This window comes from Psittacula echo (genome assembly GCF_963264785.1).
Source record: "Psittacula echo genome assembly, chromosome: 7".
Classification (NCBI taxonomy): Eukaryota; Metazoa; Chordata; class Aves; order Psittaciformes; family Psittacidae; genus Psittacula; species Psittacula echo.
The window spans coordinates 51,868,180-51,883,771 of NC_137740.1; the positions used below are offsets into that span (position 1 = coordinate 51,868,180).

At 46.0% G+C, this 15,592-nt stretch overlaps 1 protein-coding gene across 1 annotated transcript in view; it reads right to left on the bottom strand.

The window, feature by feature from the left end:
- The window catches only part of DDAH1 (dimethylarginine dimethylaminohydrolase 1), a gene marked incomplete at both ends in the record, with an annotated part of 51,201 nt that extends 40,436 nt beyond the window's left edge, over positions 1–10,765 (bottom strand). The window contains one exon of the mRNA XM_080623615.1: positions 10,460–10,765. Within this exon, the coding sequence (XP_080479741.1) occupies positions 10,460–10,765 (306 nt within the window). The remainder of the gene's footprint in view (positions 1–10,459) is intronic.
- Positions 10,766–15,592: the final 4,827 nt, after the last annotated feature.

Here is a 15,592-nt window from a genome sequence, read left to right on the forward strand (position 1 = left end):
ACTCCTGGCAGCCTGCCGTTTCAACCCACCCAAAATCACTCCTACTTCTGCCTTTTGCAGTTTAAACAAGACCAGCAGTTCTACTTCACAAGTTTTTAGTGATTCAATTAGCTGTTAAGCAGGGGCATAAGGACAGAAAAGAGAAAGGAGGGGTGCCTTTTCCAAAAGACTCCTTGCACTCTGAAAATGAGCTACTATTTCCTATCACCAATGCTGGTATATTCAGGCTCAATCAATCTCTATCAGGCTATTCAGGAAAAGCCTGTCCATCATCCCCACAGCACAAACTGGCACGTTATCAGCTGCCAACAACTGTCCCACAACATAGACGTCAGGGCTCATGGGAGTCTGTCCTTCCCCTGGCACCATTCTGCAAAGGCTCTTCTAGGACACTCCATTCCATAACATTAAGCCTGGCTCTCAATATATCAAACTACTGTATGCCAAGTATTCATTGCTAGGCCTTTCTATGAATAATTTTGCAAAGCTTGGATGGCAACATGTTTTCACAGCTGATGTGGAAAAGCTAGAAAAAACATTTCCCAAGGAGAAACCTCTGCTTTACAAAGTGTGCACTGTTTCTTCGGGTCAATCTGACTTGCTAAAGGGCAGGGTGGGGGGATGCTTTCATAATATTGACATGAAATATCTCTGACTGTCTTCATGGTGGAATCCTTCTGTTTTCTGCCAACTAAGACAGACCTACTGTGGCAGGGAAGAAAAAAAATAAACCAATATCTGACCTCAGAGCACCTATGTCACATGCTAGTGATGGCCCATCTTATGCTGTCAGACATCTTGATAAAGCCTGAACACAGGTTCCCCTTGCCAGGTGGGATGGAAACACCAGCAAGATCTCTGCAAGGTTCTTTGGGCAACTCGTGACCTTCAGGATCACAGCGACTCACAATGAGTACACTAAACAGCTATCAGTATTACAGCTTATTTATAACACATCAACAGCTTAAGTGGATCTAAGAGACTTGTATATCCAAGCAGCCTGACTCCAACAGCAGTCAGTACTGGCAGCTTAAGAATAACAAAGTGGACTAGTATAGAGTGCTGCTGTCACCAGTGTTTTCCCCAGCTTATTGTAAGAGGCAGTGTACGTATTTCCAAAGCCAGATATTGTGCATCTGCATCAAAGTGTTAAACAACTACTGATGGATCTCTCTTTCATTAGTTGATGCCCAGCTGTACTTTTGGCCCCTGAAACACCCTGGCAATGAATCTGACTGTTCAGTTGTGCACTGCATGACAAAGTATTTCCTTCTGTTTGAATTTGCTGCCTGGTTATTTCTCTGGACGTCATCAAGTTTCACACTAGCGTTCCCAAATCACTTTCTCTGCACCATTTGAGATATTGTAGAGCTCTCCTATTTCTCCACTCCCCAAAATAACGTTGAGCTGAAGGCATTTACCTAATTAGCACCACTACATACAGCAGCAGTCCTATACTGCAGCAAGGTCTTCTCATCTACCTCCACCTTTTCCGCTTACACTGTGTTTCCAGATTGGGTAACCAGAACCTCACACAGTATTTCAGGTCCAGATGAACAATCAGTAAAAAGGGCCTTTCAGCAATAGTGGAGGAATACAACGTTTAGGAGTTCTGGAAATAATCACCTAGAAGGGACTGCCCTAACCCAGAGCCCTATGGCCAAGGCAACCTGGTTGTTTTACAGTGTTACAATAAGGTCACATCCCAGCACAGAGAATTAGCAAACACTTGCCTTAAGGGTCATAAGAGATTGCTGCACAGGCACTAGTATTCCCATCGGAGGCTTATAACAGGTACCAAGCCGTGAAGTATTGCATTAAACTTAAGTGAATACCCAATGACTAGCAATAGCCACACCACCTCTTGTCTGTGCAATCTTCGAAGAACATTAAATACTTGACATTCATCACTTTTACTGTTTTAAGCACAGTGATGACAGGCACATTCAGCTATCTGGGTAAGTGAAACTCTGCAAAGTACTTGTGCTGTTTGCAAAATTAACTCCTGTAGGGCTGGTAAATTACTCTCACCTTTGCAGAGGGGCATGGTCTGAAGTTCACTGCTAAACGTGCCAAGGATTTTAAAACAGGTAGCTTGCTATTTCTAGAGAACAGGCCAAAAACGCTCTCTAAAACACTTGTCTTTCTAGCTTGGGTTTGCATGGAGATGACTATTTCCATGGCCACCAGTCTCTGACTCAAAGGACATCAACCACACTTCAGTGCAGAGACATATGCACAAGCATTATTCTGACTCTGTAGGACTGCCCTTTCTGTGAGCTACGGGATTCAGCTTCCCCGACAGCTCTTACATTAAGCCTTAGAAAAAGAACAGAGAAATGCAAAATCAATTGCAACACTGCCAATAGCATCCAATTATGTGGCAGTCTTCTTTCGGTTTGCTTCTGTGGCCAGCTGGGACTGAGATGAGACAGATGATTTCATCTTGCCAGAGAACTTTGGTTGGCGTCCAAAGCCAGAAATGGATAGCCAGTTCCTATATTGTTAACATACATAAACCTTCCAGAAATGAGTTATCACAATTATTTTTTTAAAGATAGTGCCAAATACTGAGTCTCTACTGAAATGAAAATGAACTCTCCAAGTCTTGAGCATGCTATTTTTTAAGTACTTGTTTAGGTTTATTTTTTACTCAAGATGACGTAAAACTGGCACATTACAGTGTGGTCAACTGACTTGTATGTGATCAGTGGCCTCAGATGACTGCAAAACCCATCTCAGGTACATCTCAGCCGTAAAACATGTAATTTCATTTTTCCTGAAGGAAAAAGCCTGTCTACAGCTAGAGCAGAGACTCACGTTCTTAAATTAGCACCAAAGGAATCCCAATGGTTTTATATGAAATATTAGGAGTTTTACATGAAATAATTAGGACCCTCAAACTGGAGGATGCTTGCCAAGATGCAGCATTAGGGCAACAAGTGAACCCAATGAACTTGGTATCAGAATGTGGAAAGTACTACCCTTATAAAGCCAACTCCTGGTAGGGCCTGCAAAGATTAAGGACTATCTACCCCACTGGCCTATATATATATAGCTACACAAAGAGCAGAGGTATGCTCTGCCACTGGGGATGCCGCCCCAGCTCCCGTTCTTCTTATGGAAAGTACAATACAGCCCAGAGCAGCATTATAGCCTGGGCTTTGCATAGGAGCATGGTAGGCAGGACATGTCAGGACCCTGGCTTGGGAGACCTGTACACAGGGGCTATGGGAGGCCAATCTGGAGACATGGAGGGCAAGGGATTGGCCCAGATGGAGAGACACAGGACTGAAGGAGAGTTTGCAAGTGGAAGCACATGGGAAGCAGAAGAGGGAAAATGAAGATATATGCTTCTGTGTGTGTCCTAGCACAACACTGGGAGCAGCTGCTGTCTGTGCCATCAGTACAGCATGGGAAACCTCGCAGGGGGCTGGGCTCTCCATACCAGAGCATCTCAGAAGCCAACAGGCAGAAGCAGAGCACACAGCTCTTCTGCATCACAATGCTCTGCTCCACCGCCCTCCGGAGATGCTGTCAGATCCCACAATTAGCAAGACAGCACTGAAGTCTACATACCAGCCCTCTCTTCTGTAGAGAGTGTAGGGAGCTGCAGGCTTGTACAAAGCATAGGGTTTAAAAAACACAAATGCAAAAGCCATCAGGCAACCTACACTGGGGATGTTACAAACCCACCTTTGGATCTCAAATCCAAAATTCTAGCAGTGACTGTAGTAAACTAGCATCTACAATGCTACCAAAGATTTAGGTTCAATTTGAAAGCCTGTGCAGAAATCTCTTGGGGAAGTAGCAGGGTAACTCCAAACCATATCTGCCAGAGCAGCCGAAAAGGCTCTTTGCACTTTCTTGAGGAAATGCTTAAGGTTATTTGGAGTCTTTAACCACTTAGCATTTGCACTGAACCATAAGCCCATCAAGGGCTATTTATCACAGCTAACAGAACAGTGATTAACAAGGTACAAAAGCCAACATTAGGCTTGCACAGTAATAATCAATGTCCACAGGAGATTAAAAACAGGCATTTAATTTGGGTTCTGCCTTTTTTTTTAAATCTTCTGGTCAGCAAATTGGATATCCCTGAGAAACTTCACACCACAATTTAATAACAAAGTCTAAATATTGCCTCTGCTAGAAAAGCATGAAATCCAAGTTGCTCCTAGTCTGTCCTTAAAGATCGTTTTGCAGTTCTATAGATAGAAACCAATTACAATGAATACAGTCCGCTTATATTGATCTGACTAGAAGCTACTTCCTAACATTTTCATTAAATCTGTGATCACAGAAACAAAATAGAAAACAAAAAAATACAGCTCTTGGCATAACCAATTCACCCAAAGCAGCAGTCCTATTAATGTAGGGTCAGAGCTATATTAGCAGTGAACCTTAAGACCAAAGAACCACCTACCCAAACCAAGAGGCAGCACTTGAACTGCAAAACAGGTGGAAGGCAGAGCCACAGAAAGAAATCAGACTGCTTCAGAAGGCCAAAACATCCTTCCTCATGTCTACCAATACTACCATTACATAGCTCCTGATATAAGTCTACCTGATAATGCCCAAATGATTGTGGGGTTTTTTTAGACTTCTCAATACTGTTTAAGAGCAAACTTAAGTACTTTTTGAGGAGCGTTGCTCCTCTACTTCATGCTTTTTAGTTAATTTATATACCAATACAAAAACACTGAAAATGAAAGCCAATGAAATATATTATAGAAAACACTGGTGCAGACGCTGACAAGAATTAACTTATTATTAACCCATGATGAGCATCCCCTGTTTGCTCCCGCAGAAAGCCTCCAAGTGACACACGCTTTGTGGAAGATCATTACACCTGGTTCTGCACAGAGACAATCAAAACCCACATTAAAACTCGGATATACATCTTATCTGATGTCTGGCTGGTATTTCTCAGCTTGTTTTCAGTATAACCAAAACCAACACACTGACAATATCTTGCATGCTTTCACTCCAATTCTGAGGTTAGACTGAGAAGATGGTGAAAAGGATGGGCTAAAGGAGCATGCATATGGTGCAGTGTATAACAGGAAACATAAGAAAACACAATCAGGCAAGAAGGTGGAAAGGTACTTAGTGCCATTGCCAATTTTTGGTCAATCTTCATGAAGTTTTTGCTCATGTTTACCCACCCGCTATTTAAGCCCTAAGCAACGACACAGTAGTAACCTCTGTGCTTTACCATGAGCTTTCTAGGCAGAACACCAAATTTAATGGGTAAAGCACAATAAGGACATGCAGAGGGGTCAGTCCAAATGTACAAGACTGACACAATTTGTTGTAACAGTTTTAAGAACTATGAATTACTTAAAAGTGGTATTAAAATGATTACACATTTTAATCTCTTGCCCCTCTAATGATCAGCAAGTGTTAATCCTCCATGGAAATGGGAGATGGTTGCCAGTTGTCCCCAGTGTGTCCTGGGGGAATGGGAAACAACAGTACTCTTGGGTGGAAGTTTCCTCTTGATAACAGAGGAAGAAACTGCATTGATCTCTTCTGCGGCAGTTCCTGAAGCTTCCCCAGCACCAGCTATTCTCCCTTCCTTATGCAGCAGCAGAGAAGAGGCCAGATCACTGTGGGTGCATTTTGCTGAGCTTTTGGGTTTCCATCTATCTGCATAAGCACAAAAGTGGTGGAAATGCTGTTTTGTGCTATCCCAAGCACATAAAGACAACTTCGGCAACAAGAACAATGTGCTGATGAGGGCTCTTCTCAGCAACTAACTCTGTTGTGTTCAGAAGGTGACGTGAAGAGTTTATACTAGAGGAATAAACAATTGAGAACATACTGCTAGAACAAAAGGTGCTGGAACCGGCAATCTTATCAGCGATCACAACATTTCCAACTTGAGCATCAAGCATACTAGTGACTGCACACAGCTCAACAGAACACCAGCTTATCCACATTAGCAATCTACCTCTGGCTTACTTCAAAAGCCTTTAACCTTTCTGCCAAACCCAATACTCAAGAAACTATGAATTTTAAAGTAACTTCACAAGTTGGTAACACAGAAACATAATACCTTGGACTAAATCTGACTCTTGCAAGCAAATCATTAAATGCATGACTAATTGTTCTACTTTACTAAAAAAAAATACTGGGCTTTTTCCCAGTACTGACTGACCATGACCAAATTTAATCCAATTCTCTTTTTTCTCCCTACAATAACTTGGAGCAAGAACAGACAAAACTTCAGGTTTTATTTTGGTTTGTTTCAGACAGACAATCAGTAAAAAAATCCAATAGTACTGGAGGGGTAACAAATAGTATCTACATAAACCCAGAAGCTCAATCAATGCTATTGCAAACTACTGCAGAAATCTGCCTGCTCCATACAGTGCTATAGTAATTGATGACAAGCCTTCTTAACAAGGAGTCTAGTCAGTGAAAGAACACACTGCATCAGTTCTTCAATATTGCATTATGGGTTTTCAGTAGCGTGAAACAGGTGAGATGGAGACAGTTCATGCATGTGGCAGTTTGTAAGGCAGCATAACACACCTGAAACAGCACTGCTCCAGCTGTGCATTTAACCAGTCTGTTGTCTTTGGGATGCATCTTGGCAGTACCTCTGTGCCCTTCAACTTTCACTGTCTGATCAGGCTTCAGAGCCTGACCTACCACATGCCTCGTGACAGGTTTCCTGGACACAATCCCTCCCTCTATTAATTCTCTCCAGAAATGGTACTCTACAACCCTGCTTCCCTCATCCGCTTCCTTCACTGCTCCTGCCTGCTCTGTACAGACATCCATTACGCAGTTGAGATCAGCAAGACAAGCCTGGCTGAGTCCTGCCTTACAAGGAGGCTTAGGTCAGGAGTGCACGCTCAGGAGCTGGGCTTTACATTAAGAGGGTTAATCCAGGCATGCGCCAACTGTGCTGCTAAAATATTCATGGATTTGTACTTACATATTACATAAAACAAGACTTCAGTCTGAGAAACTGTTGCTGTAGGTAGACTGCATCCACCCTCTTTCCCTCTGTTACCCAATTGACCATGCAAGTGACAATGCACTGCAACAGCCTTGGTTTACTTTCATACCAGGCTGACAAAGGCAGTTGAAGTAGGAGTACAGTTTTTCAGAGGTAACATGAAGAAACTGGTTTCACAGAGCTTCATCCTGATTTTCTAGCAGGAGATCCATCAGACCAGGAGCAATCCAGATTTAATACTGTCTGCTCTCTTGACAGTGAAGATTTCATGGCAGTTGAACTGACATATGCCTGACTCCATGTATCCTAACAAACAGTTGCTTTCCTGCTCACAGAATAATTCACACTGGAAGGGACCTCAAGGTATTTCTAGGCCAACCTCTCACTCACAGTATCACAGTATGCTAGAGATTGGAAGGGACCTCAAAAGATCATCTAGTCCAATCCCCCTGCCGGAGCAGGAACACCTAAATAAGGTTACACAGGAATGTCTCCAGAGAAGGAGACTCCACAACCTCCCTGGGCAGCCTGTTCCAGTGTTCTGTCACCCTCACTGAGAAGAAGTTTCTTCTCAAGTTTAAGTGGAACCTCTTGTGTTCCAGTTTGTACCCATTACCCCTTGTCCTATCACTCAAGGCAAGGCCAGCTATAAGAACAGACCAGATTGCTCAGGGCTTTACCTAGCTGGGTCTTGAAAACCTCCAAGGATGCACAGCTTCTCCAGACCCTTGTTCCACTGCTTGGCTGTCCCCACTGAAAAGGCTTCTTATAACCCATTAAAACCTCATACTTCAATCCATGTCTGTAGTCCCTTGCCCTCCTGCCACACAACTGAAGAGCCTGGTTCCACGCTCTTGGTAAGATGCAGCCTGTGAGTGCCAAGTAAAGGGAGTAATCACCTCCCTCAGTCTACTGGTCCTGCTCTCATTAACACAGCCCAGGATCCTATTGGCTTTCTTTACCACAGGGATGCACTGTTGGCTCATGGCCACTGTGCTGCCCACCAGACCTCACCCAGGTTTTTTTTCTGCAGCTCTATCCCTCACCTATTCAGTTCCACCCAGGGAACATTCCTTCCCCGGGGCAGGACTTTGCATTTGTCTCTGTTCGAGTCCACAAGGTCCCAGGGTTCAGCCCCATCCTTCAGCCTGGACCTCATGGGTATAGCATCTCACCCTTGTCCCCCTCACCCCTGTCTGGGGCAGTTCACAGCTTTATACAGATGCCTCCACCTCCACTAAAGGTCACCAATAAAGCTATTTAACAGGGCAGACACTAGGACAGACCCCACAGCAACTTCACTTGCCACTAGACAACAGGAATTATCCCAATAGGGAATTCACAGACTGAACATAAGCCTCAGCAAAGGCTACTGATAGACACCCACCAGGATGAACAGGAGGGTCAGGGGCAGACACTGGACTCCCTCAGCTTAAGTGGCCACAGGCCTAAGTGGTTGGACTGCCTGCAGCTAGTACCTCCAGAACCAGGGCTGGAGGCAGCAAGAGCAGAGAAGCTCTGGCTATAATAGGAAATGCCCTCTTATGAAGCTACAAGAAACACTGCTGCTTCTTGGGGGGCTCCTTCTGACAGCAAAGTCATCATGGATGTCACCAAGAAGCCTAAGAAATGCATCAAGCCCTCCACCAGGGCATGCAGAGCTCTAGACAAAGTAGTCATGTATGTATTTCTGCTTTCTAAAGCCTTGACTATCTTGCTGGTTTCAAAATGACATCCTGGACACTACTCAAACAAAGCAGACTCACAAGCTAAACGCAACTGACTCAGTTACCATGTTGGGGAGGGGATATACCTTGGGATGCCTTGAAGGGGCAAAAGGCTAGGAGCAGACAGGCATCATCCCACACAAATGCACACCTTCTCCCTCTCTCTGCAAGACGCTGCTGTAATGAAGTTCCCAGAAGAACAAATTGTTAATAATTAAGAACTACATGTTCAGACAAGCACTACACTGCAGTGCATTGTTATAGCTTTAAGAGGACGCTTGCTCAATTATTTTTCCTTTTCTACTTCAGAAGACTCATGGGAAGGATTTGCTTCATTATCCAAGAAAACTAACGAGGCTCAAATTACGCTTCAAATCTTTTTCTCTCCTCTTGATTCATGACTGTGCTTGGACAAGTCACCCATGGAAAGAAGTAAATCCACTCTCATAAAGGGGAAACTGTGCAAATGGCAGCAGGAGTCTCAGAGCTATATACCAGTGAGTCATGGGAAGGACCAGTGAAAACTCACTTGGACTCTGGCTGAGAAACAGCTGCTTCTGAGAGTAGCATGTGGCAAACACACTTTCCTCTAATGCCATCACCTTTAAAAGCAATCAGATGTGCTTCAAAGGGTAAACACACATGGGTACACAGAAAGAAATGCACATGTACAGGATGCATGCAGAATCTCAGACTGCTACACTGTTGGGCAAAATTCAAGTAAGGATCGTAATTGCTAAATGAAGGTCACTGTATCAAAAATACCAAGTAGAGCCACTCGCTCATTGCACTCAATGGCCAAGAGCACCTACTGCTATACTACAGCTCGTAGCCCAACTCTGTCTCACAGGTACAGTATGTGCTTGTGGATCACAAGATGAGCTATGGTATCACAGAGAAAATGGGAACTGGAGAGAGTTATGTTAAAGCATGCTTACAAGGAAGGCAGATTGCCAGTGGAGTAGTTTTGCAGCTTCTGAGTAAGGTTTAATTTGCTACTTACAACTCATTGAGCAGATAACTGGGTGACACTTAAACGTCTACACTGCCTGAGCTAGCTTATGAATGGGCTGAGCATGTTAAGGAAGCTCCAAGAACATCTAAAGTAGGACTCCTACGGCTGCGCATCCTTCACACCCTTCTCCAACGAGGCAGCCTGCATCCCCCATACACCCACACCTCTCACCACGGGGCCTGCAGCGGCTGCCCAGGGAAGGCCAGAGCAAATTCAAGGGCACTGATGCTAACACCAAGTCTATCAAAACAAACACCAGCTTTTGCGGACAGGCAAGGTACGCTTAGCTCAGGTACCAGTAATGTGCTGCCTGGAACCCAGCTCATGTAATGAAAACGGGGCTTGAATGGGGCGGTGCTGCAGCAGGGACACACAAACCCGCACAGTCCACCGGCGATCCATCCCCCAGGACTGAGCCAGCCGCCCCGCAGAAAGGATGAGTCACAGCTCACCGTCCACTTGCTCTTAGGAGCACAGCACCGCTCGCCGACAAGCCCCAGCGCCAAGAGGCTCTGCCGGCCGGGACAGCAGCGAGAGGCCGGCAAGAGCCACTGCCCGGGGCCAGCCGCGGAGAGCAGCCGCTCCGCCACCGACCGCTGCCGTCCCCCTACACCGCTCCCGCCGGGGCTCTGGGGCGGGCCCGGGGACACGCCCGACGGCGCGGCCGCCCCGACCCCACCTGCGCGGTGCGGGGACCGCTTCCGCAGCCCCCGCCGGACCGGGCCATACCGGACCGCACCGTACCTCCTTCCTGCGGCTGGGCGCGCCCGGGCGGGTGATGAGCGCCGTCTCCTCGCACACCACGGCCACATCCTCCACGAAGACGCAGTCGGGGAGGCTCTCATCGGCCGGCAGCTCCATCACCTGCAGCCCCAGCTTGCCCCGCAGCACACCCACGTACAGCTGATGCTCCCGTTCTGCACGGGCGAAGTCCACCTCGGGGCCCGCCGCTCTGCGCAGCGCCTGCCGGCACAGCGACTCGGGCAGCGCCCGCACCACGGCGTGCGTGCAGCGCCCGAAGGCGGCAGGGCCGCCGCCCAGCCCGGCCATGGTGCACGGCGGGGCGCGGAGCAAGGAAGGGAGGGATGGCGAAAGGGACAAGCGGCCGCAACCGCCGCCGGCCCTGGCAGCTGATAAAGCGCCGCCCGCGGCCCGGCCGCGCCCCATTGGCTCCCCACCAGGCAGATTTCCATGGGGCCGCCGCCAAGCGCGCTCCCATTGGCTGGCGGCGGCGGCCGGGCAGCTCCATTGGCCGCCCCCCGCAGGGAGCCGCTTACCTGGGCAGCGGGCGGGAGCGGCGGCACCGCTCGTTCAGCCCCGGAGCCCGGGAGAGCCCCGCAGCGGCGGTGGAACCTCGACCTGAAGGTCGAGGCGCTTGTCCCAGGGCAGGGCGTTGGGGCTGCCAGTGCGTGCCCCATGGCTCCGGTCCCACAACGCGGGTTGAGGGGCAGCGCGTTTGCACGTAGTAATTTCACACAGCTGTGTATAAACACCTAATTACACTGACACAGTGCGAACACCTGCCTTGAATGAGCATTTCTAGGTTTATTCGAGCTCGGTCCGAGCAGCGGTGAGGTTGCTCATCGTTTGCTTGGGTATGCCTTAGGCTTGATGCCTTGGCTGCCTGTGGATTCCCGGTGGCACAGCAAACAGCTCGGCTGTTTATCCGTGCGGCCAGAGGAAGAATATCCCATTATGAAAGCAGTTCCAAACACAGATCCAAATGAGATAAGCCTAATCACATCCCAGTCTCCTGTCATGGCTTTTTACATGGCACAGCGTGTCCACCTCTTTCACACTGCCAAAGTTTCCACCTGTGTGGGGTAAAGGGGGCAGCAGTGTTTTGCTCCAGAGACTGAAACAATGAACATTTTCAGCTCTTTCCCCTAAAACAAGTCCTTATTTCTCCCCATTTCATTTTTCCCAGGTTTTATCCTAACCTGAAGTTATCCCACACAAGGACCAGCCCTTTCGGCGCACACATCTGTCTTCCAGGCGGGAGGCAGGTGAGACGCTGGGCACCAGACACGCACGGACAGCACCAGCCCCGGGTTGCTGCTGGTGGGCGCTCTCCCAGGTACCTCTGAGGTCTCTCCTCACTGCAGCGGACAGGGAGAGAGGAGCAGCATCTGTTATCCTTCCAGCTCTTCTTTCATCAGCAGGGCTCTTCCAAATGCTGCCCTGGTCACGGAGGGGATGCCAGCAGCACACAGCTCCATGTGCCCCCTTCAGTGCTCAGACAAAATCCAGGCAGCTGCCTTTGGCTATCACAGACATCAGCACACGTTCAGCATGTGGGAATATGGTTAGGGAATAACACAAAGGAAATATCAAGATGTGTTTCCAAAATGGCAGCTGACTAGATTTTCATCTGCGTTTTCCACAAGTTCTCCAAATATCTGGTAAAGGCTGCCTTTACTTAAGGTGCATAAGCACAGTTATTTGAGTAATGTCATTCACTCAATAATGTGCAGATATTATTCTTAAACAATTGGGCAGGTGATTGAGTTGCTATCACATAGGACGTTCCAAATTCTTGAGAAACCACTACAAATGGTATTAGACTGGTATAATGCGTGGTCCTCCCACGGTCGTTAAAGCCTATTTCAACTAACTACACATTTGAGATATGGCCATGGGCACACTTTGGTTTGCTTTCTGTTAGCATGACTTTTAGCAGGAAGGAAAAGTGCCACTATCTTTCTGTAGTTAAAAAATAATTGCCAGGGTTCCTGTATGAAAAGGCATTGAAAATAATTGTTCTAGCAGCCAACGGATCAGAAAGTTCTTGTTAATACAGAATTTCTTGGCACGTATAAATACCTTACAAGTGTATAAGCGGTGGCAATTTTTAGATCTCACAGAAATTACAAGAGTATGTGTTCTGAGGTGATGCCACAGTCACCTTGTACTCATGTGATACGCTGGGACAGTGAAGTTTGCCCGGAGGCATTGCCACCAGCTCAGGCTGACTTCAGGGGGCCAAGGCTGCTCCCTGGGAGCTGGTCAGGTATTGCTTCTGATAGCTTCCCAATACCTGTCCATGTTGTGGGAGACAAGGCTGGAGGAAGAAGGATTTCTTTATGAGATGCCATGGTATGAGATAATGGTATGCTACGAATACAACGTGTTTTGGAAATATAAAGCATCAGCTATTTAGACAAGGTTACAGAAGTAATGACTACAGTAACAGAAAAAAAGTCATCTGTATTTCCATAAATCTGTGCAGTTTAAATTCAAATGAAGATCTGTTTGGTGACTGTGATTGTTCTATTATTTATGTTAAACAGAAAGGCGTCATTAACAATCTAGGAACAAGACACACGTAAAGGAAGATTGCATTTATAGTAAGAATAACAAAAATTAACAAAATATCAGTTTACTCACAAATTAACATTACATAATGGAATGTGCTCACACAGTCTTGAAGGAGTGCTGTTTTAATTCATCATATGCAGTAATACAAAATAAGTCAGCTACAGTCATCCACATAGTATTTATTGTCTACCTCACTCTATATTGCTTGTCTACTGTGAATGCTAGAGAGGGACTTTTCATTACGGACTGTAGTGACAGGACAAGGGGAGATGGGTTCAAGCTTAAACAAGGGAAGTTCAGGTTAGATGTAAGGAAGTTCTTTACTGTGAGGGTGGTGAGGCACTGGAACAGGTTGCCCAGAGAAGTGGTAAATGCTCCATCCATGGAGTTCAATGCCAGGTTGGACAGAGCCCTGGGCAACATGGTCTAGTGCAAGGCATCCTTGCTTGTGTCAGAAGGGTTGGAACTGAATGATCTTACGGTCCTTTCCAACCCAAACCAGTCTATGATTCTATGATTCTATATCCAGTATTTTCCTGTAATTTTGTCCTGCTGGAAACGCTAATGTAAAAGGGCACAGCTGCCCCCCAGCAAAGAAAAAAACTGTGTCACGCTATGGAATTCATGAAGAGCAATGAAAACTATGCTTGTAAAAGAAAATGGACTGCAGAGCACTTTAGCAGTATCACCAAAAGCTGTATATAGAAAGGAGAAAATGCTTCATACAGAAAAGGATGCAAATCCAGGTGTTTTGTGACTGGCAGTACACAGAGTCATCTGCTGGAGTGACAGTGAGACGAAAATTGCTTTGCAAAATGCTCTTGAGGATGCATAGGTGAATAGCGCATTCACTTTCAGGAGAATAGGATAGACATTGAAACTGGGAAGATACTGAATTTCACCTTTTAAAGGAATATGGGTTTAAGTAGTTTCTTCAGCTCAACAAAAAAACATGCAACTACTGCGTAGCCAAATGCCATTACTAATAGAAACAAACACTGCTCTGGAGGAAATGCTCCCATTATCATCAATGGATCATCCTCTTAGTAAAGATATAGGATCAGGTCTTACTTACAGCCATAAAAAAAGAAAAATGTTAGTTTAATAATGCTTTAGATACAAAGCAACTCAGGGTTTTTCACCCAGGTAGTTGGCAGAAGTTTTCAGTTTCTGCTCTACTACTGTAATGCAAAACTCCACAGTGATTCAGTGAATTAGTATTTATACTAAATAATTAAGTGTCTGGGCTCCTCATTTAGAGGAGTTAAAGACCTTAGGCAGCAAGGCACTTCACTCTACTGCATGGACAAGCTCTGGAGTGTTTTTGCATTGCTGAACAGATTTTGCTCACCATCTATCCTTTACTTAATATATCACTCATGGAAGAGGAGACCAACCCCTTCTGGATAGCAGAAATCAAGACTGCATCTGCCAGCCTGTAAAGAAATCCTTTTGGGAAGCAGCATTTTCCCTTGCCTGAGTGGGACCCAAGCTATCTCATAGAGTCTTGCTAAGGTTATGTTCAGGAGAACACAGTATTTGTTTTGTCTTCTACTGGATAATAGGGTGTTTTCTCAGTTGGCATTTTGCATCCTCCAGAGAAGGAGGAATTTCCATGAGCTGACGGCTATGCAGTTTTTGGGAGACCAAGCTGTCAAAGGATGATTCTTTAAAAGCCAGCTTTGGCAGTGTTGTTGCCATGGGACATGGCACCAAGGAGCCTGGACAGCACGCAGAGGCGCAGGACATTCCTCACATTTATAGTCTTCCCACATGCTTTGTTACAATATGTTGCACTAGAACAATTAAGATCAACGTTTGGATTCACTTGGCTGAGCAAACAGATCACTGGGGAGGGAGCTGCAGGACTGTTACTATTTACCTCATGCACTGCTTCCTCCTCACCTTCACTGTGACTTACGTCCACTTCTGCCCTTCCTTCTCTACAGGGGAAAAGGCACCTGTTGAATTGTAAAAAGAGCATGGATTGGGTACCACAGATTCAGATGACCATGACTGAAAATTGTTATTTTTTTCCCAGGCAGATTCGTACTGCCTGGAAATTTGTGCTGAACTACAATAGTTGCCATCTCTCTTACAGTAAAGAATAGAAAGACACCATTTATTTCCCTGATGGACATCATTCCCAGAAATATGCCAGAAATGCTACGCCAGGCAGGAGAGAAAGAGGAGACAGGGCTAGGATAAGTGCTTTGTAAATTGTTCTTCTTGTGGCTGCCCTGGGAAAATTAGACAATAAGACTTTTCCTTCTATCAGTCAGCGTTTTTAATAAAGTATGCTATTTTATCAGCTTGGCAAGAAAGCATCAGCTTCAGCAGTAGAAGGGGGGGATGGCTCATGCCGTTTGCACTTACACAGCTATTGTTCAGTGGGTCTCATGGATCCAAAACCAGCTGCTGTGAGGTGCTGCAGGTGCCCCTGTAGACAGCATAAAAAGGTTGCCTGAAGGAAGGGTGGGATAAAGTCTTTGGTAAATCATAGCTGTTAAACTGGGCTGCATTGATACAAAAGGAATAATGCATGTGCTGGTTTTTTTC